We start from the raw sequence: 26,715 nt of genomic DNA, 5'->3' as shown, positions 1-26,715 counted from the left end.
TCACTATCCTCCTCCTCCTCATCTCACTCTTATCATCATTACTATTATTGTTTCTCAATTTTAATTTAAAAAATATTGAGCATAGAGCATAAAAAGAAAAGAAAACAAAGAAAAGAGTCCCATCCTCAACCCATCTACATTCTATTAATGAGAACTGGCATGGATCCATCAGTGGACTTAGCATGCATTAACTGATTACTAGATAGCAGCACATAAGTCAGAAAATAAAGCAGTCTCTACTCTGAGGGGGCTTCTGCTCCAGTTGGGAAGGCAAATAGATGTCTACACCGAAGGCAGAGTGATACAAAGTGAATAAATAGAAAGTTATTCAAAAAGGGAGGGTATGAGCAGTTGGAAGGTGGGGCTTTGGAAGATTTTGTATATAAGGGATTACTTGAGCTGTCTTTCTTGCTTTAAAATGCGTACGGATATTTTCCATTTTTTACTTCATCAGGGGACCTCATGGATCCTCCCCCTCTTTCTTTCCAAGAACCAGTCCATATGTCCAATAGTATTTTTAGAGAGAAAAAGGTCAGCACAACTGATTCAATCCATTGAAAAAGTCCCTGACATGTGCAGCATGTAAGTCCTATTAATCTCCCATCTCCGTGAAGGGCTGAGCTGAGGGTCTCCTCTACCTCTCTCCATTCAAGTGCTGCTTAATCGTTACAATTTTGTTGCATGCACTTTTGATCTTTTTTGGTCATGTCATTCTTTCCCTTTCCATTGTTGTTGCTACTACGTATGTTGTTTTCTTGATTCTGCTGACTTCGCTTTGCATTAGTTCATAGACACCTTTGCACGCTTTTCTATATTCATCATACATATCATTCCTTATAAGACAGTAATATGTCATTACTCAGTTTGTTTGCCCTTTGCCCAGTTGATAGGCATCTACTTTGTTTCCAATTTGTAGCTAATACAGAAAGTACTGCTATAAAAATCTTGTGGTATAGACTATTTTGTTTTTATTGATTGCTTCCTTGGAGGTATAAGCCCAGTAATGGAGTATATGATTCAAAGGGTACGGACATTTTAGATAATTGATTTACATAATTCCAAATTCCTTTCCAAAGTGGTTGTACCATTTCACAGTTCCACCAACAACATGGAAGTGTACTTATCTTCCCATATACCCTCCAACATTGTTGCCACTTTGGGGATCATTTTTGCCAATTTGCAAACCTTAGCGTGATACCTCAGTATTGGTTTGATTTGCCTTTCTCTTTGCATTATTAATGATTTGAAACATTTTTCATGATTGTGAATACTTTTCAATTCTTCATTTGAGAACCATTTATTCATATCCTTTGACCATTTATCTATTGGGGAATGGCTGTTAGCTTTATATTTATTAATTGTTTATATATCTTGGAAATCAAATCCTTAGCAGAGAAATTTGATACAAAAATGTTTCCCCCATTTGACACTTCTCTCTCCCTTTTTATCTTAAATGTATTCATATTGCCTATTCAGATACTTTTCAGTTTCAAGTACTCAAAGTTATCTTTATCATCTTTTGTCAATGCCTCAATTTCTTATTTGGTTAAGAATATATCTCCTACCCATGGACATGAGAGAGGAGCATTATCTGTTTCTTTTCTTAATTTTTCATAGTATGATTGTTAATATTAATGTCACATATCAATTTAAAAGGTATTGTGGATGTGGTGTAATGTGCTGGTCTAAGCCTAATTTCTCCCAGGCTGCTTTCCAGTTTTCCCAGTACTTTCTAGAAAATAGGCATTTTTCCTCAGGTACCTTATGTTTTCTATTTTGTATCAAAAATTGGGTTATTGAGAGTTATTCTTTCTGACTCTCCTTTGTCTAGTCTATCCCATTGTTCTATCTCTTTATTCTGTAGCCGTCCAAATGATGGCTGTTGGTGGTAACTGCTTTAGAATAGAGTTTGAAGTCTGGAAGAACTATGTGCCCATCAACTCTACTTCTTTTCATCCTTTCTATTCATTCCATGTTCTGCATCTTTTTTTTTTTCCAAATGAAGTTGAAATTATTTTATCCAGTTTTGTAAAGCATCCTCTTGGTGATTTGATTGGTAGAGCATTAAAAGTATAAATAAATTTTGGTAGTGGTACCATTCTCATCATGTTGGTATGGCTGAGCCATGACCATTGAAAATGACTTCAGCTCTTCAAGTTGTTCTTCATTTCTTTAAGGAGCACTTTGTAATTGAATCTTTATGAATGAATGTGTGCCTTGGGAGGCTGGTTCCCAGATATTTTATGCATCTTGTAGTTTAACAAGATGTTTTCCTTATTATTATTGCTTCTTATTCTTGTTATTATAATAGAGAAATCTTGTTTATTTTTGAAGATTTATTTGTAGCCTGCAATTTTGCTGATGCTGGAATTCATTTATAGCCTATTCAGTTTCCTTAGATAGGTTTATTTAAGTATTCTCTTCTCTGTTGTATAATTGGACAATTTATATTTGCATAATATTCATTTCATTTAGATCATCTGTTTTGTTGGCATATAGTTTCCTAACACTTGATTTTATGTCATCTTTGTCAGTTGTGAGTTCACACCTAATTTTTAAAACTGGTAATTTGGTTTTCTTTTTTTTAATAAATAAAATTAACCAATGACTTATCTATTTATTGTTGTTTTTAAAGTTCCTGGTTTTGTTTTTTTCTTTTGATTTTTTTATTAATTTCTCCTTTGATATTCAAGATTTCTATTTTGGTGTTTAACTGGGGTTTTCAATTTTTTTTTTGTTTTTTAAGGATAGTTTTAGGTGCATGCCACATTAAATAACCTGTTCTTTTTCTCTTTTATTGAAGTACACATTTAGAAATATAAATTTCCCCCAGTACACCTTTAGCTTCATTCCACATATTTTGTACATCTCATTGTTGTCATTGTCTTTAACGAAATTATTGATTTATAACCTACTCATTCTTTAGAATTAATTGACTTAGTTTTCAATTAAGTTTTAATTTATGCTTTAGAAGCCTTTTTGAAAGTAATTTTGTTATATTATGGTCATAAAAAGATCAATTTAATATTTCTGAGTTTCTTCATTTGTTTGTGAGTTTTTATGCCCTATTACATGGCCAATTTTTGTGAATGTGCCCTCCATATCTGAGAAATAGATATATTTCTTTCTATTTTATTCACTATTCTCCAGAGGTCTATCATATCTAACTTTTCTAAAATTCTGTTTGTCTCTTTAACTTCTAATTTATTTTATGGTTAGATTTGTCTAGATCTGAGAGGGGTAAACTGAGCATTCCCCCACTATAACAATTGTACTACTTCCTCTTGTAAACCATCTAACTTTTCCTTCAAGAATTTGGATGTTGTGCCATTAAGTATCTGTATGTTATGTATTAATATTAAGTCATTATCTATGGTACATTTTATTTTATTTTTTATTTTAAATTATTTTATTTGTTTTCAGTTTTCTATAATCACTTCCACATATCTTAGATTTTTCCCTTCCCTCCCTCTTCTTCCCCCTCCCTCCTCGCTCCTTCCCTAAGATGGCATGCAATATTATATAGGTTCTATAAATACATTCCTACTAAATACATTTTCACCTTAGTCATGTTGCATAAAAAAGTTAAAATGAATGGGAGAAACCATAAAACAAAGTAAAACAAAACAAAACATACACAAGAGAAAATAGTCTGCTTCATTCTGCAATCCAATTCCATAGTTCTCTCTATGGATGTGGAAGGTATTTTGCTTCAAGAGTCCATTGGGAATTTTTTAGGTCCTTGCATTACTGTGAAGGACTAAGTCTACCAGAAAAATTCCTCACACATTGTGGTTGTTGCTGTGTGCAAAGTTCTCCTGGTTCTGCTCATTTCACTCAGCATCAGTTCATATAAGTCCTTCCAGGGCTCTCTGAAGTCTTCCTGTTTATCATTTCTTATAGCATTATTATTATTATTATTATTATTATTATTATTATAGTATTCCATTATGTTCATATACCACAATTTGTTTAGTCATTCCCCAATTGATGGGCATCCCCTTGATTTCCAACTCTTGGCCACCACAAAGAGAGTTGCTATACATATTTTTGTACATATGGGACCCTTTCCTGTTTTATGATCTCTTTGGGATACAGTCCTAGAAGCAATATTGTTGGTTCAAAGGGTATGTACATTTTTATAACCCTTTGGGCATAGTTCCAAATTGTTCTCCAGAATGGTTGGATCAGCTCATAGCTCCATCAACAATGAATTAATGTACCAACTCTCCCACATCTTCTCCAACATTTATCATCTTCCTGTTTTGTCATGTTAGCCAGTCTGGTAGGTATGATGTGGTATCTATGGTACCTTTTAGCAAAATGTAATTTCCCTATTTATCAGAACTTGTTTCTTCCTCCTTAAACCAGTAGGGTCCATGTCTTTGAACATTCCTATTGGCATAATCCCAAAATGGTCAGAATAATTAGATCAGTTCACAACTCCACCAACAATACTTTAGTGTTGTAATTTTCTTACATCTTCTCCAATATTTATCATTTTCCTTTTCTATCCTATTAACCAGTCTGATAGGTATGAGGTGGTACTTCAGAGTTTGTTTAATTTTCATTTCCATTTCTCTTTAAAGCATTTTTATATGACTATAGATAGCTTTAATCTCTTAATCTGCAAACTGCCTGTTCATAGCTTTTGACCATTTATCAATTGGGGAATGATTTGTATCCTTATAAATTTTTTTCAGTTCTCTATATATTTTAGAAATGAGGCCTTTATCAGAAACACAGGCTGAATTGTTTTTTTTCCTGGGCTTTCTGCTTTCCTTCTAATCTTAGTTGCATTGATTTTGTTTGGGAAAAAAATTTTTAATTTAATGTAATCAGAATTAACCATTTTGCATTTCATAATGTTCTCTAATCATAAATTCTTCTGCTGTCCATAGTCCTGATAGGTAAACTATTCCTTGCTCTCCTAATTTTTTTATGGTATCACCTTTTATGTCTAAATCACATATGCATTTCAACCTTATCTTTGTATAGATATTGGTCTATGCCTACTTTCTGCCACACTATTTTCCAGTTTTTCCAGCGATTTCTGTCAAATAGAGAGTTCTTATCCCAGAACCTGGAGTCTTTGGGTTTATCAGTCAGTAGATTATTGTTGTCATTTACAACTGTGTCTTACTTACTTAATCTATTCCACCGATCCATCACTCTGTTTCTTAGCCAGTACCAAATAGTTTTGATAATGGCCACTTTATAATATAGTTTTAGGTCTGGTATGGCTAGGCCACCATCCTTTGCATATTTTCATCAATTCCCTTGATATTCTTGACCTTTTTTCTTACAGATAGACATTGTCATTATTTTTTCTAGCTCTATGAAAATTTTTTGGTAGTTTCATTGGTCTGGTACTGAACAAGTAAATTATATAGAATTGTCATTTTTTATCATAGTAGCTTGACCTACCCTTGAGCAATTGATATTTCTCCATTTAGAAATGACTTTATCTGTGTAAAAAGTGTGTTGTAATTGTGCTCATATAGTTCCTGTGTTTGTCTTGGCAGGTAGACTCCCAAATATTTTATATTGTCTAGAGTTATTTTAGGTAGAATTTCTCTTTCTATCCCTTGCTGCTGGACTTTGTTGGTATTGTATAGAAATGCTGATGATTTATGTGGTTTATTTTATATCCTGCAACTTTGCTAAAATTGCTAATTATTTCAAGTAGGTTTTTGGTTGATTCTCTAAGTTTGCCATCATCCCATCTTCAAGAAATGGAAGTTTTGTTTCCCCCTTGCCTATTCTAATTCCTTCCATTTCTTTTTTTTCTCTTATCATTAAAGCTAACATTTCTAGTACAATACTGAATAAAAGTGGTGATAGTAGACACCCTTTCTTCACCCACGAACTTATTAGAAATGCATCTAGCTTACCCCCATTATATATAATGCCTGCTGATGGATTTTAGGTACTGCTTACCATTTTAAAGAAAATACCATTTATTCCTGTGCTCTCTAGTGTTTTTAATGGGAATGGGTGCTATATTTTGTCCAAAACTTTTTTGCATCTTTTGAGATACTCATATGATTTCTGTTAATTTTGTTATTGATATGGTCACATATGCTGATAGTTTTCCTAATACTGAACCAATCCTACATTCCTGGTATAAATCTCTCCCATTCACAGTGGATTAGCCTTATTATGATTTGCTATAATCACTTTGTTAATATTTTATTTTAATTTTTTGCATCAATATTCATTAGGGAAATGGATCTATAATTTTCATTTTCAGTTTTGGCTCTTTCTTGTTTAGGTATAGTTAATATTTCATTTTTGATATTGGTAATTTAGTTTTCTTCTTTCTTTTTTTTAAGTCAAATTAACCAAAGCTTTTATCTATTTTACTTTTTTCACAAAAATCAGATCTTAGTCTTATTCATTACTTCAATAGATGAAAATGCTTGTTTTATTCCATAAATATGTATTAATATAAAAATAAAAGGGAAAAAGAAGGCCTCTGCAGACATTTTCTCCTAAATAAAATTTTCATGTTTTATGAGACAAATCTCACGCCATCATTATTCTCCACCAGCATGTTTTGCAAGTTAGCTAATAAAATGGAAATGCCCTTGGCTGCCACATTTCTCTCCTTAGTAGGGAGATGCAGCATTTGCTGAATGAGGTGGCTTCTGCAATCTCTCTCTTCTCATTGTGGTGACTGTTTAACATTAAACTTAATATAAGAATGAACATCTTTATTTGTGTCTGTTTCCTATTTTGGGAAGTCATTGGTTTACAGATTGGATTTGAATGGCTCTAATCTAATCTAAAATGTCTTCTCCTGTTTAAGAACTTCTTCAAACAGGGTATTTGCTTTGACCTTTGTTCAAAACAGTCCATCAACTACCTACAGATATGCCTTGGGATCCCTGGTTATGTGTGGAACCCATTATTTTATACCTGTTAAGCTATTTTTCATTTGCCTTTCTGTGAGATCATTCCATGCTGACCATATCCAGCCCTTTCCACCTCTTTTACTTTTTATGCTGTGCAGAAATAAGACTGCTCAATAATCTATTAACTGGGATCATTCATTTCTTGATACTGAGCCATATTTTTCATGATAGTTTTTGCTGTCTTTCTCCTGTACTCATTTTCTCATTGAAAGTGAGTATCAGTGCATATGTTTTCTTATCTTTCCAAGTTCATCAGAGAACTTTTCCAGTGATCACCATTGTCTCTCCAGGCTGCTTCCATGTTATTCCACCATTTTCATTCTCTACTTCAGCCCAAATGACTTTCCTGCTCTTCCCCATCCATGCCACTTATTTCCACTTTCATGTCTTTGTATAGGCTATTCCCAGTTCCACGAATGCTCTTCTTACTCACCTTTGCTTCCTGGAAACTTTAGCTCCCTTCACGGCTCAACACAGGTGCCATTTCTTTTCCAAAAATCCTACCCTCCATCATTGTCAGGCAGTAAACAGTCAATAAGGAGTTAGCAAAGGTTTGGTGTGTGCTAAGGTGCTGGGGCGGGGGTGAGGGAGACACACTTTGCAAAAGCAAATCCAGTTCCTGCCTTCACTGAGCTTCCATTCTCATTCTAAGCTTTGCTGTGTATTATTTTGTATATATTGCTCATGTTGACTGATCTAAACATGCCTTCCACACAAATAGAATGTGTGCTCCTTGAGGGCAGCAGATGTCTCATCTGTGCATTCATATCACCCACCTAGGACAGTTCCACTTCTCTCTCTTGGCTCCTTTCCAGAGACATCATAGACCAAATAATATTTTTTAAAGATAAAATTTTACTTATTTTCTTTGTGAACCCCACAGAGCAAGTTCATCTAATAATCAAAAATCATTTCATGTTGCCTTTGGTTACATGAGAAAACCAATTCTTCCCACTCTGTTATTCACCTTTTTGGGTAAACCTGAGAGTTGCCCTTCCATCTAGCAATAAGTTGTGATTTTTAATATATCAATTTTCTGATTTCCCATTCAGCAAAAATGTCTCTATGAATGTGACTCCTTCCTCCTGTAGTTTCCACTTGTTGGTCATTAGACCAAAGTCATACCTTGAATCTCCAAGTCTCCAAAGCTAAATTAATATTTCAATAGTGAGATTATTGACCCTCTCTTCTCCTTTTCCATCAGTATGCTCCTGTCATTGCAGAAGTGGAAGGGACACAGAACATATAGAGACTCATTTTGTATGTTGTGGTCATTTTTTGAGAGGCCATTGTTGAAAAACAGAGATGTCGGTGGGATTGGTGCCTGAACATGAGCTTCCATTGCTACAGAAAACTCTCTTTGCAATGCAAGTCAGCATCTACTTGGTGGCATGGAGACTTAGAGAGAGTTGTTTAAGGTACAAAGAGCTTAGGGGCCTTTCATATGATCACATAGCCAGGAAATGTAAGAAGTAGGACTTAAACTCAGGACCTGTTGGCTGAAAGGTCAGCTCTCTTTTCAATGGGAAACAATGGAAATTCACCCTCGTGATGAACTCTCCTTGATACAGATATATATACCCTCACTCAGAGTATGTCTTCCACTCATGGCTTCCACTGAGGCTGATTTGGCTGTACATTCCTAAACATTTAAATTCCCAAGATTTAGCTACAAGCTGCTCATGAATTTTGGTTTTGCCTTCCCACAGGCTCTGAAAATGCATGTAGTAGGTTCCTTCTCTGCTGTTTCCGGTGCTGTTTCTGGTGTTTGGAAAAAGTCCTCAAGTTCCTAAACAGAAATGCCTACATCATGGTAGGTAGTTACATTTGTGCCCCGAAGCTAGCATCTTGCGGACAATAGTATGTGGATAGCAAGGATTCCCATTGGCGTTATTACTTTTAGTCCCATGAGGATCCTAGAGTATAAGAATGTTGCTCAAGATTCAGGTATTTACTTACTTCATTTGGTTCCATGGTGCTTTTAAGAATCATCCCTCAAAGAGCAAGGCTATATGTTATGGTGTTTTCTTGACCTGGTTATGGTATATTAAAATATGTATGTGTCTATGTATACACACATACATGTATATGTGCCAGGGGTATGCGGGAGCCAGCTTGCACAGGCTAATTGTTAAATATTCCACAAATCAGAGTTCAGGCTCCTTTACTGTGCTCCCCAAACCAGAGCTGGGCCTGCTGAAATATTTCAGCTACTTCACGCCCCCATGGGCAGAGCTGAACAGAACACAGAGCAGCTGGACCTCTTAACCTGGCACCCATGTAGCCTGGAGATATTTCACAGGATCTGCACTTGGGATGGGAAAAATGCACCTTTATTTTCATTAAATTCAAATTGAAATGCAGCATTTTCTTCCATTAGGGAAGGCAAAGGAAGGAAATAAGCATTCATGTATTATCTATGTGCCAGGTCCTGCGCTAAGTGCTTTTCCAAATATTATCTCTTTTGATCCTCACTACAATCCTGGGAGGCAGCTACTGTTCTTATCTCTATTTTACACTTGAGGAAACTGAGGCAAAAAGAGGGTTGCACAGCTAGGAAGGAACTGAGGCTGAATTTGAGCTTAGGTCTTCCTGAGTCTACGTCTCATGCTCTATCTCCTGTATCACCAGCTGTGGCATAATTACAGTTGTCCAAACGTATAATAAGTACAAATATAGACAAAATATTATTCAAAAAACTTTAAGACCTGATTTAGGTGATTTGAGGGAACAGGTCTGCTTTTCTCTGCAGTTCTCTGCTTTGGTGGAAGTGTAGATACAGCAGGGCTGAAACTGGAGGACCTAGAATCCCAGCATCATGGGATATTGACTGGGATGTGGAAGAAATCTCCAAGGTGATATAGCCCAAGACCCTCATTGAACAGATGAAGAAACTGAAGCCCAGAGAGGATCCTATGATCATAGATTGGGAGTCAGAAGGAACCTTAAAGAACATCTCATCAAGCCCCTTTACTTTACAAATGAGGAACAGAGGCCTATAGACATTAAGTGACTTAACTAAGGACAAATAGGTAAATAAGTGGCAGAGTTAGGTCTGCTACTTGTGATGTGTGATGTTGAGCAGGTCACTTTGAGCCTCAGTTTCCACCCTAAAATGAGGACATGGAGTTAGATGACTTTTAAATCTATGGTTCTCCAAACCTCTCTGAGCTCCAGTCTAGATCAAGGGCTTTTGACCTAGGTTCATAACCTTGGTTGGTTTTTTTTTTAATATTTTCAAATCCTTTGTTATCCCATGTATTTAGTTTAAAACACATGATTTTGAGAGGAGTTCAATGGGTCCCATCCAACTGCCAAAGGAGGTTTAACATGAAGAGAATTGAAAAACCCTCCTCTGTATTTCTATCTATGAACTGTATGGAGCATGGAGTCTACATGATCACCAGCAGTACTGTTGGCAATAATGAACAAATGCCAACTTTAGGAACACTCCATTCATTCCCAGGACTCCCCTGCCAAAACCAAACCATAAAACAAAAGCAGTCCACTGATTTCTCTCAAGAAGGAACGGAGGAGGGCATTACTGCTGGTGAGGTCACCCTCTCTTTCCCTCAGCCTCACCTCTGCTTTTAAGAGAGCATTGTTCTGGCTCCAAAATATCACCTCATTTATATTTGCTTTGGTTTTTCTGCAGATCGCGATCTATGGACAAAACTTCTGCTCTGCAGCCCGAGAAGCTTTCAAGCTTGTGATGAGAAATGTGGTGAGGTCAGTAGTCAGTTTGGACTCCAGAGATCACCTTCCAGTCAGCCAGGCAGTAGGCCCTTTTACAGCACCTAGCATGTTCTAGACCCTGTACATACATCATACGTTTGTGTGAGTGGCTCTTTCCTTGAGCAGGAACACTTCCCCTAGGAGGTTGCCTTCCATCTACTCTGTATGTAAATTGTGTGTTTACCTGATGACTTACATGTCCTTTCCACTAGATGTAAGCTCCTTGTGGGCAGGGGCCATCTTTGCCTTCCCTTGAACTTTCAATGCTTAGCATGATGGCAGCTCACGTGTCAGAAGCACTTGAACATGTTTTTTGGTGAACTGATGGATTGTCATTGGCTGGTGGAAACAACCAGTCAGTCAACAAAGAGTGCTTGAGCCCAGCTTACATATGAGGCACTGTTAGGCACTAGAGAAGGTTGAGTTAAATACAAAGGTCTTGGCTCTTGTACTTTCTGATCTTTAGGGAAATGACTCATCCCCTTTCTCCTATGCACAATGATAATACTGCGAGAATGTCTGAAGGTTTGCCGATTGCTTTAGAAATGTTCTCTCGTTTGATCGTCACAATAGCCCCGGAAGGAGGCGCTATGTTTATTATTATTCTTGTTTTACAGGGGGAGACCCTAAGGCTGAGAGAGAGCACATGACTTTCTCAGGGTCACACAGGCAGAATTTTAATTTAGAATTTCTTGTCTCTTAAGTCTGGCATTCTCTTGACCATACCAGCTAGGAAGATGCCTACAGAACTTGGCCATGTGGATGTCCCCCAGACACATCAAACATGACATGTCCAAAATCAAGCTGTTTTCCCCTCTCTCTCTGTCTGTGGTACCACCAGTCATGCCATCGTCCATGATGGAAACCTTGGAAGTGATCTCTGACCTTCCATAATTCTCCATAGTTTATATAATTAGTTCCCAAGTCCCATTGCAACATCTCTTGAATTCACCCCCTCCTCTCCATTTCCATTACCACTATATACTTTTCATTCATGGTTTCTTGAAGTAGAGCTCTGGAAAACCAGTCTTTAATAAAAAAAAAAAAAACCATTGGGATTCAAATGGAGCTACTTAACTATGTCTTATAAAGCTATTCACTGTGACTCTTATTGATTGGCCAGTAATAGGACCCAGCCTAAGGTTCACTCGCTCATTGTTTGGACTTTGATGGATCAAAAACAAGTGTCAATAGCTATTGTTTCTGTTCTGGCTATCAACAGTAAGGTTGCACTAGTAGATCCAAGGATATGACACAAACTTTCATCAAAACCCACTCATACTTTCTGGTCCCCTCTTCCTCTTTCCAAGGTTATTAAGACCCTGCTTCCAAGATGCATAAATTGCTTAGGCCTCAACACTCAGCTTGGCCACAACCCTTTGGAGGCAAAAGCCTGCCATGAGAAGAAACCCTAACTGGCAGTGCCAGGAAAAGTAAGCTCCGAAGTGCCAATACCAGCCCAGATAATTGAGGAACAGAGGGAGTTGGACAGGATACCATGCATGTGTGACTCTCCACCAAGCCTGAAAGCCAAGACCTAGGCTAGGACTCTTTGAGATCCAGCCCCCAAGTAAACCACAATCAGAGGGGAAGGAGTCAAGATGTGAGTGATAAAGAATTTTATGGGGGAGAGGAGAGAGAGGAACTGGAAGTACCAAAGATTTAAGAAGGAAGAAATCTCAAAACCTGGAACATGGACAGATAAATCAACAAGGAAAGCACTCTGGCTCAAAGAAAAAAATCATACAAATTATTAAGAATAATAATTATGCAACCATATGCCAAAAATTCTGGTATGTAGCTAAAGTAGTCCTATACAGGGAAATCTTATCCTTACAAATATAAAGTAATAAAATAGAAAAAAGAGACAATTATGGAACTGAATACATATTAGAGAATTAGAAAACAGTACATGAACAAACAAAATAAGCACATAATAAAAGATATTCAAATTGGAGGGGAAATTAATTAGAAACAGAAATAACCATAGAAATGATAAATAAAACTAAAAAATTGTTCCTATAACAAATTTTATAAACCATTAACGTTTTGAAAAAGAGACCAGAAAGTCAATAAAACCGCAAATGAGCAAGGTGAAACCACAGCAAAGCAGAGGAAATAAAAGGAGTGCTCAGAACATATTATACACTAACACAACTAAGAACACAAACGAAATAGAAAACACTTCAAAAAACAGGAAATATCAGAAGAACGATGGAGGTCTTAAATAATCTGATCTCAGAAAGGGAAATAGATTTAACTATAAAAGAACGGCCAAACCAAGCAACAAAAACTTGTGGTCCTGAGGGATTCACAAGAAAATTCTAATAAACTTGTGAAAAATAGTTAGTACCCATACTTTACAAATCATTCTCAAATATTGAGAAAGAAAGATCCTTACCAGAATCCTTTCATGAGACAAATATATCAATAATATTTAAACTTGGGAAATAGTTTTTTAAAAAGGAAAGAAAAGTATAGGTCATTATCATTAATAAACATTGACTCATTTTTTTTAAACAAAATGCTATGTAACAGACTCTAGAGATTTGTCCAAGAAATCATTCATTACGATCAAGTGGGCTTTATACCACGGATACAAGGATAGCTAGACGTTATCAATCAATATACTCATGTGAAACACCCAAACTTCCCAAACCACATCACCTCAATAAATAAAAAGCTTTTGACAAAGCACAACGCTTTCATGCTAAAAACCCTACAAAGTGTAGGCATAGAAGGACCTTTAAAAATGTCAAAAGAAGCATATATCTAAAACTAAAAGCAAGCACCATAGGTAATAGGGTTACAATAGAACTTTTCCAGTAAATACAGGAGTGAAGCAAGGATTCCCACCTTCTTACTAATATTTAATATAATTCTAGCAATTGTAGCAAGAGCAATAAAAAAAGAGAAAGAAATTCAAGGAATAAAGACATGTAGAGGGAAGATAAAGTGATGCCTATTTGCTGATGACATGGTGCTTTACTTGGAAAACCCTAGGAGCTCAGCAAAGGCATTAATTGAGACAATTAACAGTTTCAGCAATGTTGCAGGCTACAAAAAATCCTCTGCAATAATCAGTACATACATATAATAAAAACAAGGAGCAATAGTAGAAAGAAATACCGTTCCAAATAACTAGAAAGTTCATGGACTTTCTGGGATTGAATCTCCTAACGCATACAAAAGCCTTGCATAGATTCAATTCTAAAATGCTCCTTAAAGAAATAAAGAACAACCTAAGTAGATGAGGGAATAGTCTGTGCTCATGGTTAGGTTGTGTTGATACAATAAAAATAACAAACCATCAAAATTAATTTACATTTTCAATGTTATGCCCATCCAATTACCAAGAGGATACTTTATGGAACTTGATAACGTAATAACAAAATTCAATTAAGAAAACAAAAGATTTAAAAAATTAAGGAAAATGATGAAAGGAAGTATGGACAAAGGAGGAATAGTACTTCTAGACCTTTAACTATATTACAGAGCAGCAGTGGTCACAGCCATTTGATACTGGTTAAAGAATAGGTCAATGAAACAGACTAGACAAAGGAGATTAAAAACAATAGAGCTAGGTAAGGCAATGTTTGATAAAGTGGAAAACATAAATTGTCCGGGAAAAAACTCTCTATTTGATAAAAAACTGATGGGAAAACTGGAAAACAGTCTGGCTTGGCTTAAACCAGCCCCTTACACATCGTCCACAACACAGCCTAGTTTTTATTTTTACTACATAGTATTTTATTTTTTCCAGTTACCTGTAAAGATAATATTCAACATTCATTTTGATAAAATTTTGAGTTCCAAATTTTTCTCCCTCCTCAAGGCAGGAAGCAATGTGATATAGGTTATACATGTACAATCATATTAAATATTTCCACATAACTTATGCTGTAAAAAAAGAAGAATCAGAACAAAAGGGAAAAAACAGAAGAAACCAAAAAAAGTGAAGTAGTGTACCTCAATGTGCATTCAGACTCCGCAGCTCTTTCTCTGCATGTGGGTAGCATTTTCCATCCCAAGTCTTTTGGAATTGTCTTGGATCGTTGCATTGCTGAGAAGAGCTAAGTCTATCATAGTTAATCATCACACAGTGCTGCTGTCGCTGTGTACAATGTTTTTCTGGTTCCGCTCACTTCACTCAGCATCAGTTCATGCGAGTATTTCCAAGTTTTTCTGAAATCTACCTGCTCATCATTTCTTATGAAACAATAGTATTTCATTATATTCATACAACCCAACTTGTTCAGCCATTCCCCAACTGATGAACATCCCCACAATTTCTAGTCCTTTGTCACCACAAAATGTTGCTATAAATGTTTTTGTGCATGTGGGTCCTTTTCTCTTTTTAATGATCTCTTTGGGATACAGACCTAGTAGTGGTATTGCTAGATCAAAGGATAGACAGTTTTATAGCCCTTTGCACATAATTTCAAATTGACCCTCTAGAATGATTGGATCAGTTCTCCCCTCCATCAACAATACATTAATGTTCGAATTTTCCCACATCTTTTGCAACATTTATCATTTTCTTTTTCTGTCATATTAGCCAATCTAATAGTTGTGAAGGGATACTGCAGGGTTGTTTTAGTTTGTTATCCTCTCATCAAGGGTGATTTAGGGCATTTTTCATATGACTATAGATAGCTTTAATTTATTCATCTGCAAATTGTCTGTTCATATCCTTCAGAATACATTCTAAAAGGACTCATGATTGTAGTTTTAAAGACTATACCATAAAAAATTAGAAGAGAAATATTACATGCCTCTCAAGACTATTGGTAAGAGATGTGTTAATGCAACCAGAGATGGAAGTGCTTAAAAATAAAATTGATAACTTTGAGTCCTTGGAGCTGTAAAGCTTCTGTACCTACAATATGAATGTGGATGAGATAAGAAAGGAAGCATTAAATGGGGGAAAACTCTTTGTATCAGATTTAGCTTTATCTGACAAGGGTTTTGTAGCAAGATATATAAACTATACACACACACCCACACGATATCCATTCTCCAACAGATTAATGGAAATAGAATACGAACAAATATTTCTCCAAAGAACTGCAAAATATTCACAACCACAAGTCACTAATAAGATAAATGCAAGTCAGTGCGACCCTGAGGTTGAACTATGGCATTTAAAAATTGATAAAAATGACAGAAACATGGCAACCATCACTGTTGGAGGGGTTGTGGAAAGATGGGTACATGGAAATATTGTTGAGGGGACTTTGAAGTCATACAGTTATCTTGGAGAGCAATTTGGAAGTGTGCAAATAAAGTGACCAAAATATCCATATCCTTTGAAATAGATACTCCATTACTGGGCTGATGCCCCAGGGAAATTATTGAAAAGAAATAAATCCCCATAAGCTCCAAAATATGTAGAGAAGCACTTTTGTGATAGCTAAGAATTAGGTACAAAGTAGATGCTCATTATTTGGGAAACGTATAAACAAATTGTGATACATGAATGTAGTGACTTATTACTGTGCTGTACGTGATGTGTATGCTGAATACAGAGAAGTCTGGAAAGAGCTACATGAACTGATGTCTGCAGAATGAAGTCAGGAGAGTCAAGGAAACAGTTTATGCAACAACTGCAATATACATAGAAATAACCTTGGACCAAACAAATCCAGAGTTAACATAGAGCAAGTGAGACTCAATTAAAAAGCGAATGTTAAGATAACTATGTCAGACAGAAGATTGAAATGTTTTACTTTCCTTTCAATCTAATGTCTGTTCTTTTCTTGGAACTTGCTTATTACCCTATGTTTCTGTCCAGTTGCCTCATTTTCCCCACTTGTCACTACCTTGTCTGCCTTCATGTTCTAGCTGCATGGTTACACCATCTCCATCAAACAGTAGATGACAGAAGTTGGTGATTAAGAAAGAAAAAAAAGAATGACAGGAAAATGGGAAGACCTGTTTAGGCCAAAGGGAAAGCCTACTATAGTCATCCAGTATTCTTAGCCTCACTGTATCCTCAGTAGCAAAATTGTTGCTGGCAAAACAACATGTCGTTAAAGAACATTCCTGAATTGACTTGCAAGCCTGTGTTCTGTTTAATGCATTAAAATCATTCAACTCCATCTCCAAGCCCCAGGTTCATCCTGGACATCCATCTTCCATCAGACCAAATATTAGGCAAGATGCGTTTAGCTGGATTCCTGCACGATTCCTCCCCTGCCCTCTCTGAATCCCAAAGACCATGCAGAAATGTACATCAAACAAGGCATTTAGGGTTTTTGTCTCACTTCTTTGTTGTGCAGAATTGCTGTGTTGGATAAAGTAACAGAATTCCTGTTATGGATGGGGAAGCTGCTAATTTGTACCGGTATAGGTAAGTAATGTACAGAGAGAGGGAATGGGAGTGCTTTGTGAAGCAGCCTTGCTATAAAAAGTGACATCCTCATGCAAATAAATAATGACCTTCTTCCTGTGTTAATAGGTATCCTGGGCTATATGTTCTTCACAAAAAAACTCCCGTTCACAGCACCAACACTGAATTATTACTGGGTGCCTCTGACGGTAAGGAAGGGCTACATCCTTTGTTGCACACTCTGGAGCTTTTTAGAATGGGAGGTATGATGGGGCCTGGGGAAAGGCTTGGCATCCAAGGACCTGGCTTCACGGCCCACATTGTCACTGGAGCCTTACTCTTAGTATTGCCTTGACTAAGTATATCACTTCAGCTTCTGGTCTTCACTTTGCTTCTGTCAGATGAAAGGGTTGGGATAGGTGGGTGACTTGACATTCCAAACATCTCTTTTTTTAATTTAATTTTATTTTTTAATTAATTTATTTAACTTTTAACATTCATTTCCACAAAATTTTGGGTTCCAAATTTTCTCCCCATTTCTCCCCTCCCCCCACCCCAAAACGCTGAGCATTCTAATTGCCCCTATCACTGATCTGCCCTCTCTTCTAACATCCCTCCCTTCCCTTGTCCCCATCTTCTCTTTTGTCCTGTAGGTCCAGATAACTTTCTATACCCCATTACGTGTATTTCTTATTTCCTACTAGCAAGAACAGTACTCGACAGTTGTTCCTAAAACTTTGAGTTCCAACTTCTCTTCATCCCTCCCTCCCCACCCATTCCCTCTGGGAAGGCAAGCAATTCAATATAGACCATATGTGTATAATTTTGCAAATAACTTCCATGATAGTCGTGTTGTGTAAGACTAACTATATTTCCCTCCATCCTATCCTGTCCCCCGTTGCTTCTATTCTCTCTTTGGATCCTGTCCCTCCCCAAGAGTGTTGACTTCAAATTGCTCCCTCCTCCCATTGCCCTCCCTTCCATCATCCCCCCCACCCTGCTTATCCCCTTCTCCCCCACTTTCCTGTAATTGCTCCCTCCTCCCATTGCCCTCCCTTCCATCATCCCCCCCACCCTGCTTATCCCCTTCTCCCCCACTTTCCTGTATTGTAAGACAGGTTTTCATACCAAAATGAGTGTGCATTTTATTCTTTCCTTTAGTGGAATGTGATGAGAGTAAACTTCATGTTTTTCTCTCACCTGCCCTCTTTTTCCCTCCACTAAAAAATCTCTTGCCTACCTCTTTTATGAGAGATAATTTGCCCCATTCCATTTCTCCCTTTCTCCTCCCAATATATTTCTTTCTCACTGCTTAATTTCATTTTCTTAAGGTATGATCCCATCCTGTTCCATTCACTCTGTGCTCTCTGTCTCTGTGTATGTGTGCGTGTGTGCATGTGTGTGTGTGTGTGTGCATGTAATTTCACCAACTACCCAGATACTGAAAAGTTTCAAGAGTTACAAATATTGTCTTTCCATGTAGGAATGTAAACAGTTCAACTTTAGTAAAGTCCCTTATGACTTCTCTTTGCTGTTTACCTTTTCATGCTTCTCTTCATTCTTGTGTTTGAAAGTCAAATTTTCTTTTCAGCTCAGGTCTTTTCATCAAGAATGCTTGAAAGTCCTCAATTTCATTGAAAGACCATTGTTTCCCCGGAAGTATTATACTCAGTTTTGCTGGGTAGGTGATTCTTTGCTTTAGTCCTAGTTCCTTTGACTTCTGGAATATCATATTCCACCCCCTTCGATCCCTTAATGTAGGAACTGCTAGATCTTGTGTTATCCTGATTGTATTTCCACAATACTTGAATTGTTTCTTTCTAGCTGCTTGCAATATTTTCTGCTTGACCAGGGAACTCTGGAATTTGGCCACAATGTTCCTAGGAGTTTCTCTTTTTGGATCTCTTTCAGGAGGTGATCGGTGGATTCCTTGAATACTTACTTTGCCCTCTGGTTCTAGAATATCAGGGAAGTTTTCCTTGATAATTTCATGAAAGATGATGTCTAGGCTCTTTTTTGATCATGGCTTTCAGGTAGTCCTATAATTTTTAAATTGTCTCTCCTGGATCTATTTTCCAGGTCAGTTGTTCTTCCAATGAGATATTTCACATTATCTTCCATTTTTTCATTCTTTTGGTTTTGTTTTGTGATTTCTTGGTTTCTCATAAAGTCATTAGCCTCCATCTGTTCCATTCTAATTTTGAAAGAACTATTTTCTTCAGTGAGCTTTTGAACCTCCTTTTCCATTTGGCTAATTCTGCTTTTGAAAGCATTCTTCTCCTCATTGGCTTTTTGAACCTCCTTTGCCAATTGAGTTAGCCTATTTTTCAAGGTGTTGTTTTCTTCAGCATTTTTTTTTGGTCTCCTTTAGCAAGGTGTTGACCCACTTTTCATGTTTTTCCTGCATCTCTCTCATTTTTCTTCCCAGTTTTTCTTCCACCTCTCTAACTTGATTTTCAAAATCCTATTTGAGCTCTTCCATGGCCTGAGCCCACTGAAAATTTATTTTGGATGTTTGGGATACAGAAGCCTTTAATTCTTTGTCTTTCCCTGATGGTAAGCATTGTTCTTCCTCATCAGAAAGGATGGGAGGAGATATCTGTTCACCAAGAAAGTAACCTTCTATGATCTTATTTTGTTTTCCCTTTTCTGGGCATTTTCCCAAACAGTTACTTGACTTCTGAATTTCCTCTCCACACCCACCTCGCCACCAGATCCACCCAGCTAGTGCTTGGGGGCTGAGATTCAAATGCTGCTTCCCAGCCTCAGGGCTTTCATGGTTGGGGGGGGCGGAGTTGCTATTCAGTGTGAGATTAAGTTCAGGTGCTCAAGTGGGGGCAGGGCCACCACAGGGCGCTCAGGAGGTTTATGCAGAGACTTAAATAATGGATCTGAGCTCCTGCCTGCTTTGGGAGCCCCTGTCTTCTGCTGCCTCTGCTACTGCCTCCCGAGGGGGCCTGAGTTATGGAGACATTCCGCTCCCCTCTCGGCGAGCTAAAAAGACCCTCTCACTGGCCTTTGCCACCTGTGGGTGGAGGGACCTGTGCTGCCGCTGGAGATTCTGTCCCTGAAGCCTGCTTAGATCGGCTCCCCTTGGTGCCGCGTGGCCAAGGCAGGGCTGGGCTCTGCTCTGGGTCTGGTGCACGAAGGATCTTTCAGGTCAGTTTTTCAGGTCTCTCTGGAACAGAAATCTCCTCCACTCCATTGTTCTGTGGCTTCTGCTACTCCAGAATTTGTTGGGAGTTCTTCTTTACAGGTATTTTATGGACTGTGGGTTCGGAGCTAGCATACGTGTATCTTTCTACTCCGCCATCTTGGCTCCTCCTCCCAAACATCTCTTGATCTGTGCATCTATGATTGTATGATGATGAAACAAGAAGTGGGATTATATCACCTCCCAGTGTCCTTCCAACTTTGAATCTATGACCTTAGGGTCCCTAGAACTTTCTGTGAAGGTTAAATCTACAAGCTTAAAGGCATTGTGTGCAAAGAATTGTTGCTTCAATGCCGTCTGAGGCATGGGACTTGCAGTAGGCTAATATTCAGGATTGGCTTCAAAGCTGATGAACTCCTGCTGGTTATAGTTAGATTTAGGGTATAGGATGGGAAAGGAATCATGGCTGATAGCTGCTAATTGACAGCCCAGACACATAACTGGACCCTATCTTTCACTGTTACTGAGCCTTAGTGCATATATATATATACATATATATATATGTATGTGTGTATGTATATATATTGGAGATGAGAATGGTGGTGGTGGCAATAATGAGAAGATCACAAGATTAGTGGTCCAAAATTCAAAGGGACCTTTAACCCTGTCATTGATCCTTCAATATTTATACCAGACTCTGCAAAATACTGGTGATATAAAGACAAAATTTTGCAAGAGATTCCCTGTTACATACATTCTAATAGGAGAGAGAAAGTTGGACTCAGTCTCCCCAAGGTCTTTTCTAGCTCCAAATATTTGGAGAATGTATGTGTGCGTATGTGTGCATACATATGTATATGTATATGTGTGTGTATATATATGTATATAGAGAGAGAAAGAGAGAGACAGAGAGACACACAGAGAGATATGGAGGTATGGACACAGGTATATGTGTGTGTGTGTGTATATATGTTTATGTATATACAAGACATATATAAATAAAAAAACTGGGGTAATCTTGGAAGCATTCATGTGGCTGGGGTCAGGATTACATAGAAGAAGCCAGGAGAGTTTCACTCACTTTTCCAATGTTCCACAGTTGGCAAGAGGAAGAGAGGAAAGTCAAACTTAGGCTCTATGCCTAAAGAACACAGTGTGGTACCATGGAAAGAGCATAGGCTCTGGAGTCAGGGAAACTGGGTTCGAATCTTCCCTCTGATTCTTACTGCATGTGACCTTGATCACATCATGTAACCTTTTGGGCCTTGGTTTCCTCCTTTGTAAATGATGGAGCTGGCCTAGATGGCTTATGAGGTCCCTTGAAGCTCTCAATCAAGGATCCAAAGTCCAAGGTTCTTTTCATTCTGCTGCACATCAACTCCTCCTTCCACAATCAACCTAATGAGACAACTTTCGAGATGGGAGCTGTCCTCTGGAACATTGGAAGGCGCCTCTCCCAAAAGATTCCTATGGTTTTGCCCAAAACAGCAATCCCTTCTGCTCTGTTGTCGCCCTCCTCTCAATAAAATGATAAATGGTGCCTCCCAGGAGAGCCTATCCTTCCAAGAGTCCAAGACAACCAAGTCATCTTGGGGACAGTCAGACAGTGAAACCCATTCCTTAGAAGGCATGAAGAGCTGACTAAGCCAGACAATTAACTTGATCAGACAACCTCCATGACTGAAACATTTCCAGTAGGCACATTTGTATTCAATGGCACTTCTACAAGTCCCAGAAAGATAATCACCACCTGTAAGATTATGATTGGGACACTGGACTCAGGCAATCCTGCTCCCACCCTAGATTAGGAAATGATGTCTTCGGCTTTCATCTTGAGAACTTTGTTATTGTCCTTTAAATGTTTTGTAGATAAAATCGTATTAAGTTTCTCTCCTTGGTCTGAAACTTAGAATAAAAGCCTCACTCTTTGTCTGAGAGAGGGACCTTTAATGAGAGACTCGCAGTCTTTTTTTTTCCTTTTTTTTGCTCATGGTATAGTATTCTTCACCATGAGGAAGGCACATGGAATTTTTTAATTGGATATAATTTTTCAGCCAACAAAATTCCATTTTTTTCTTCTGCTTTATTTTCCATTAAAAAAGAAAAAAAGTCCTAATTTCCTTATAACAAATATGCATATAGTCATGCAAAACAACTTTCCACATTGACTGTGTTAGAAAAAAAAAAAAGTTTAATCTCCACCCTGAAACTTTGCCATTCTGGCAGAAGGTTTGAACAAGTTTCATCTTTGATCCTCTGGCCTAGGCCTTGCTCATTGCTTTGGTCACCATTCTTGGTGTCATTCAAAGTTATTTGTTGTGAAAAGATTGGCGTTATTGCGTAAGTCATTCTTCTGGTGTTCCCCTCACTCTGCATCAGTTCATCCAAGGCTTCCTGGTGTTCTCTGAAGCCACTCCCTTCATCCTTTCTTAAAGCACATGAGGATTCCATCACCTTTCTATAGCACAACTTGTCCAGTCATTCCCCAATGGGTGGGCACCCCATTAGCCTCCAGCTCTTTGAGGCACACGACAGCTAAATTCCAGCAGCTAAGCAAGTTCAGAGCCTCACACATGGGCAATCTTTTTTCAATTACAACAATCATTTCACTGCTTCCTTTTCAAGTTCAAGGCCTGAAGTTTTGGGAGGTTAGTGTGCCCATAGCATAGGCATTCGTGGTTGATTTTAAGAATATTACACTTATGTATAGAAGACATGCTACATTTATAAAAATCTACTAAAGTAATTATGAATTTACTTCTGTGTGGAATAACCTAATGACAACATGCCATATAGAACATGTAGCACACACATTTACAATCACAGTTGGAGGTTGGCTCAGTACAAACTTTTTGTTGTTTCTCATTCACTCTTATGATGATTTAAGAGATTCATTCATTCATTCATTGAAATGATTGGTTTCTCTGAATTTTTTTTTCACTTCATTGATCAAATCTACTGAAGAAAGTCATAGATTTAGACTTGGAAGCAAAATTGGAGGTTATCTATTCCCACTCCATTTAACAGATGAACATGGACAGTAAATAGTTGTGGCAGGATTTGAACCCAGGTCCTGGGATTCTGAACCCAGCGATTTTCCCATTAGACAATTCCGCATTGGTATTGTATAGACAACAGTGCACATGCTGAGCTCATTAGGGTAGGTCTTAATTCACTAGAATTGATTATAATAATTGACTATAAATACTACACTTGACTTTGAAGGAACATGGCTTTTAGGCAGCAAGATGGGAACACATGGATAGAGTGCTGGATTTAGTCAGAGAGAGTTGAGTTCAAATCATGCCTTAGACTTTTATTAGCTTGTGATCCTGAGTATGTTTTTTAACCTCTCTCAGACTCAATTTCCTCATCTGTATGATGGGGATAATAATAGCACCTACTTCAGTTGTTTGTTATGAGGAGGAAATGAGATAATATATGAACATGTAAAAGTTTCTTCATATCTCATAGCAATGCACATAAACACACACACAAACTTCCCACTTAGCCTTCCTATTCCCTACATTTCCAAAGCTGGGGAGCACACACCATCACCAGGTTTGTGTTTCCTGAAGTGCCAAGCCTGTATGAGTTTTTGTTCAAGTGGTAAAAGCAGAGTCCAATGCTCAGACAGCCTTCACCTTCTTAGATCTGGCTTGACACGCCTGATGTAACATTTTAAAGTACTATTGGTACGCCATCATTTAGGGTTAAGGTTAGCACACACATGCACACACACATGCCTGCCCACATATACGAATACACACATGCACACACATGCACACACCCATGCCTGCCCACATATATGAATACACACACATGCACACACACATGCCTGCCCACATATAGGAATACACACACATGCACACACATGCACACACACATGCCTGCCCACATATAGGAATACACACACATGCACACACATGCACACACATGCCTGCCCACATATACGAATACACACATGCACACACATGCACACACACATGCCTGCCCACATATACGAATACACACACATGCACACACATGCACACACCCACACACACATGCCTCCCCATATATACGAATACACACACATACACACACATGCACACACACATGCCTGCCCACATATACGAATACACACACACATATACACATCAGAAAGGGTCCCTCTTCCCATCTGTAATTGCAAAATGTACCAGATGCCGAGCAGGAGCCACCCCTTCTTTGGCATCATCCAGTCCTACACAGTTAATCTAATGCAAAACTAATCAAAGGGCTGACCTTGGCTTCTGTCTTCTCCAATAATCAATAGTGTTACTATTCTCCCCTTCTAGAGGGCAGTGTGGTGCAGTGGAATGACCACTGGATATAGACTCAGCATCCGACTTTAAATGCCCTTAGACAGATCGTTTACTTGCCATGGTCAAGTTTTCTTCTTTGTAAAATGGAGGCGCCCAGACCAGATGGCCTCTAAGGCCCTGCAGGTCTGACTCTAAGTGTTCTGATCTTACTCCTGACTTATTACATGACCTAAGAGTAGAACCGAATATTTTAGTGAAAAAGATGCTGAAACAAGAGAGAATTGAGCTGAGCGACATCTGTGAGCCCCACTAATGCTCGAATGTGTGGGAGTGAACAGTGTCTGACACTTAAAAGCCCAGGAGAAACAGTGAGAATAGACATGAAAATGAATGACCTCCTTCAGGAAAAGGAGTGTTCCTGGCAACCTTGGGACTAAACAAGCCAGGAAACTCTTCATTGGATCTTTTGTCTCTGTGTTGGAAGTTGGGAGTAATTATATCTTTGAGGTCCCAATCACATCAAAGTATCATGTGTGGAGTTCATTTATTCATTCAGAGTTTTCTGTGGGCCAGTCATTGAGTGAGGGGCTAGGCATACAGAGACAAAAATGAAGCAGGCCCTGTCCTCAAAGGACTTCCATGCTATTAGGGTTGAGCTAAACAACATATATTTAAGTATATAAAATATGTATTATATACATACACACACAGGTTTATATGGGGACAATAACAAGGGAAGGGAATCAGAAAAGACCTTCTGTAGAAGCCAAAACTGAGCTTTCAATGAATGGATGAAAGGCATTGATCACCTGCTTCCAAGGATTCCTTCTGGACTCACAGTATATAGAACCTTTCATATTTGCTTCATGGGAAAACCTCAATGACACATTTTCCCCTCTGTTTTATCTGCTTCCAGATGATAGTTTTTGGGTCTTACCTCATCGCTCATGGCTTCTTCAGTGTCTTTGCAATGTGTGTCGATACTCTTTTCCTCTGCTTCTGTAAGTATTTAGCACCTGCCTGTTTGGAGCTTAGGTTGGGGAACTATTGAGTGATGGTGGGAATATGGCCAGCCAAGTCCTTGGTTGGAGGCCTATAGATTGGCTATGACCTAACTGCAAGACCAAATGATGTTTTGGCTGAAATGAAAAATTGTTGAACAGAATTTCCTTTGCCACAGTGACGGCAGCACACAGGCATTGCAAAGTGCAGCTGTGACTCTTGGGTTCCCTGGGGTTGGACCAGCTCAGCCATTCCATTGTATTTTGACAAAATGTCTTCCAATTGATGATAATAGATGGCTTTGGCTTTCAGAACTGTTTAACAATGGATAGGAGGACTTGCCCTTCCTGTTTTCAGGACAGACTTTCTTTTGGGGAGTTGATGCTCATGTCAGGTTCTCACTAGTTCCAACGTCACATGGGGCCAGATCTTCCCTTATATAACTATCCAAAAAAAAACCCAAAACAAGAGAGGAAATAGTTGGCTCTGCCACCACGCTGCAATGATCAGTTCCTGAAGGTGCCCTGATCTTTCCCAGGTTAGTCACTGACTTTAAAAAGATGGAGGGGGAGGGAATCTCAGATAATTAGGGATAAATGATATGGATTAAATTGGTGATTTCACTGACTTAGGGAATTCCCAGTTGAGGAAACTCCCTCTGATAAAGCAGATCATCACTCTGATTGCAACTTAAAATCTTAGAGTATTATATAAGTCCCTAAAAGGCTACGTGAATTGTGTAGGGTCACAGAGCCAGTGCATGGGATTCAGAACTCTCTTTCCACTACGCCATTCTCTCCATATCAGAATCACAGCCTGAATAAATACATTAACTTTTAGCCTCAGAACTTAAGGGCCTCAAGGAACTTTTGCTTACTCATCTTTGTCAAATAAAGTTATTCAGCAGAAGGAGGAAAGGTTATTCAATTTGGCAAAAGAAAACAATTCTCTGGGACACATTTTTATGATCTGGTCAACTCAACTGACTCCACAGATAATTAGCCTGGTCTTTTCTGAATTTCAAGGGAAATGCATGGTTTCACAGGGCTGATACAATCAGCAGCCTATTGGTTATTGTGGTTCAGTTGTGTCTAACTCTTTGTGACCTCCTGGGCCATACATAGCATGTGATAGCAGGCCCTTCTGTCCTCCACTATCTCTCAAAGTCTGTCCAAGTTCACGTTCATGGTTTCCATGATATCCATTTCATCCTCTGCCATCCCCTTTTCCTTTTGCCTTCAATCTTGCTCAATATCAGGGTCTTTTCTGATGAGTCCTGTCTTTTCAACA

At 38.2% G+C, this 26,715-nt stretch overlaps 1 protein-coding gene across 11 annotated transcripts in view; it reads left to right on the top strand.

Annotated features, from left to right (window-relative positions):
* The window catches only part of SLC44A5 (solute carrier family 44 member 5), a 371,344-nt gene that overhangs the window by 335,193 nt on the left and 9,436 nt on the right, over positions 1-26,715 (top strand). For 8 of the 11 annotated variants that reach the window (XM_072649871.1, XM_072649867.1, XM_072649868.1 and 5 more), the window contains 5 exons: positions 8,627-8,730; positions 10,573-10,646; positions 16,934-17,004; positions 17,113-17,192; positions 25,340-25,424. In XM_072649871.1, the coding sequence (XP_072505972.1) occupies positions 8,627-8,730; positions 10,573-10,646; positions 16,934-17,004; positions 17,113-17,192; positions 25,340-25,424 (414 nt within the window). The remainder of the gene's footprint in view (positions 1-8,626; positions 8,731-10,572; positions 10,647-16,933; positions 17,005-17,112; positions 17,193-25,339; positions 25,425-26,715) is intronic. The other 3 variants (XR_011975904.1, XM_072649869.1, XM_072649877.1) reach the window with 1 other exon arrangement.

Source organism: Notamacropus eugenii, chromosome 2, assembly GCF_028372415.1.
Source record: "Notamacropus eugenii isolate mMacEug1 chromosome 2, mMacEug1.pri_v2, whole genome shotgun sequence".
Classification (NCBI taxonomy): domain Eukaryota; kingdom Metazoa; phylum Chordata; class Mammalia; order Diprotodontia; family Macropodidae; genus Notamacropus; species Notamacropus eugenii.
This window is presented reverse-complemented; position numbering and strand designations above follow the sequence as displayed.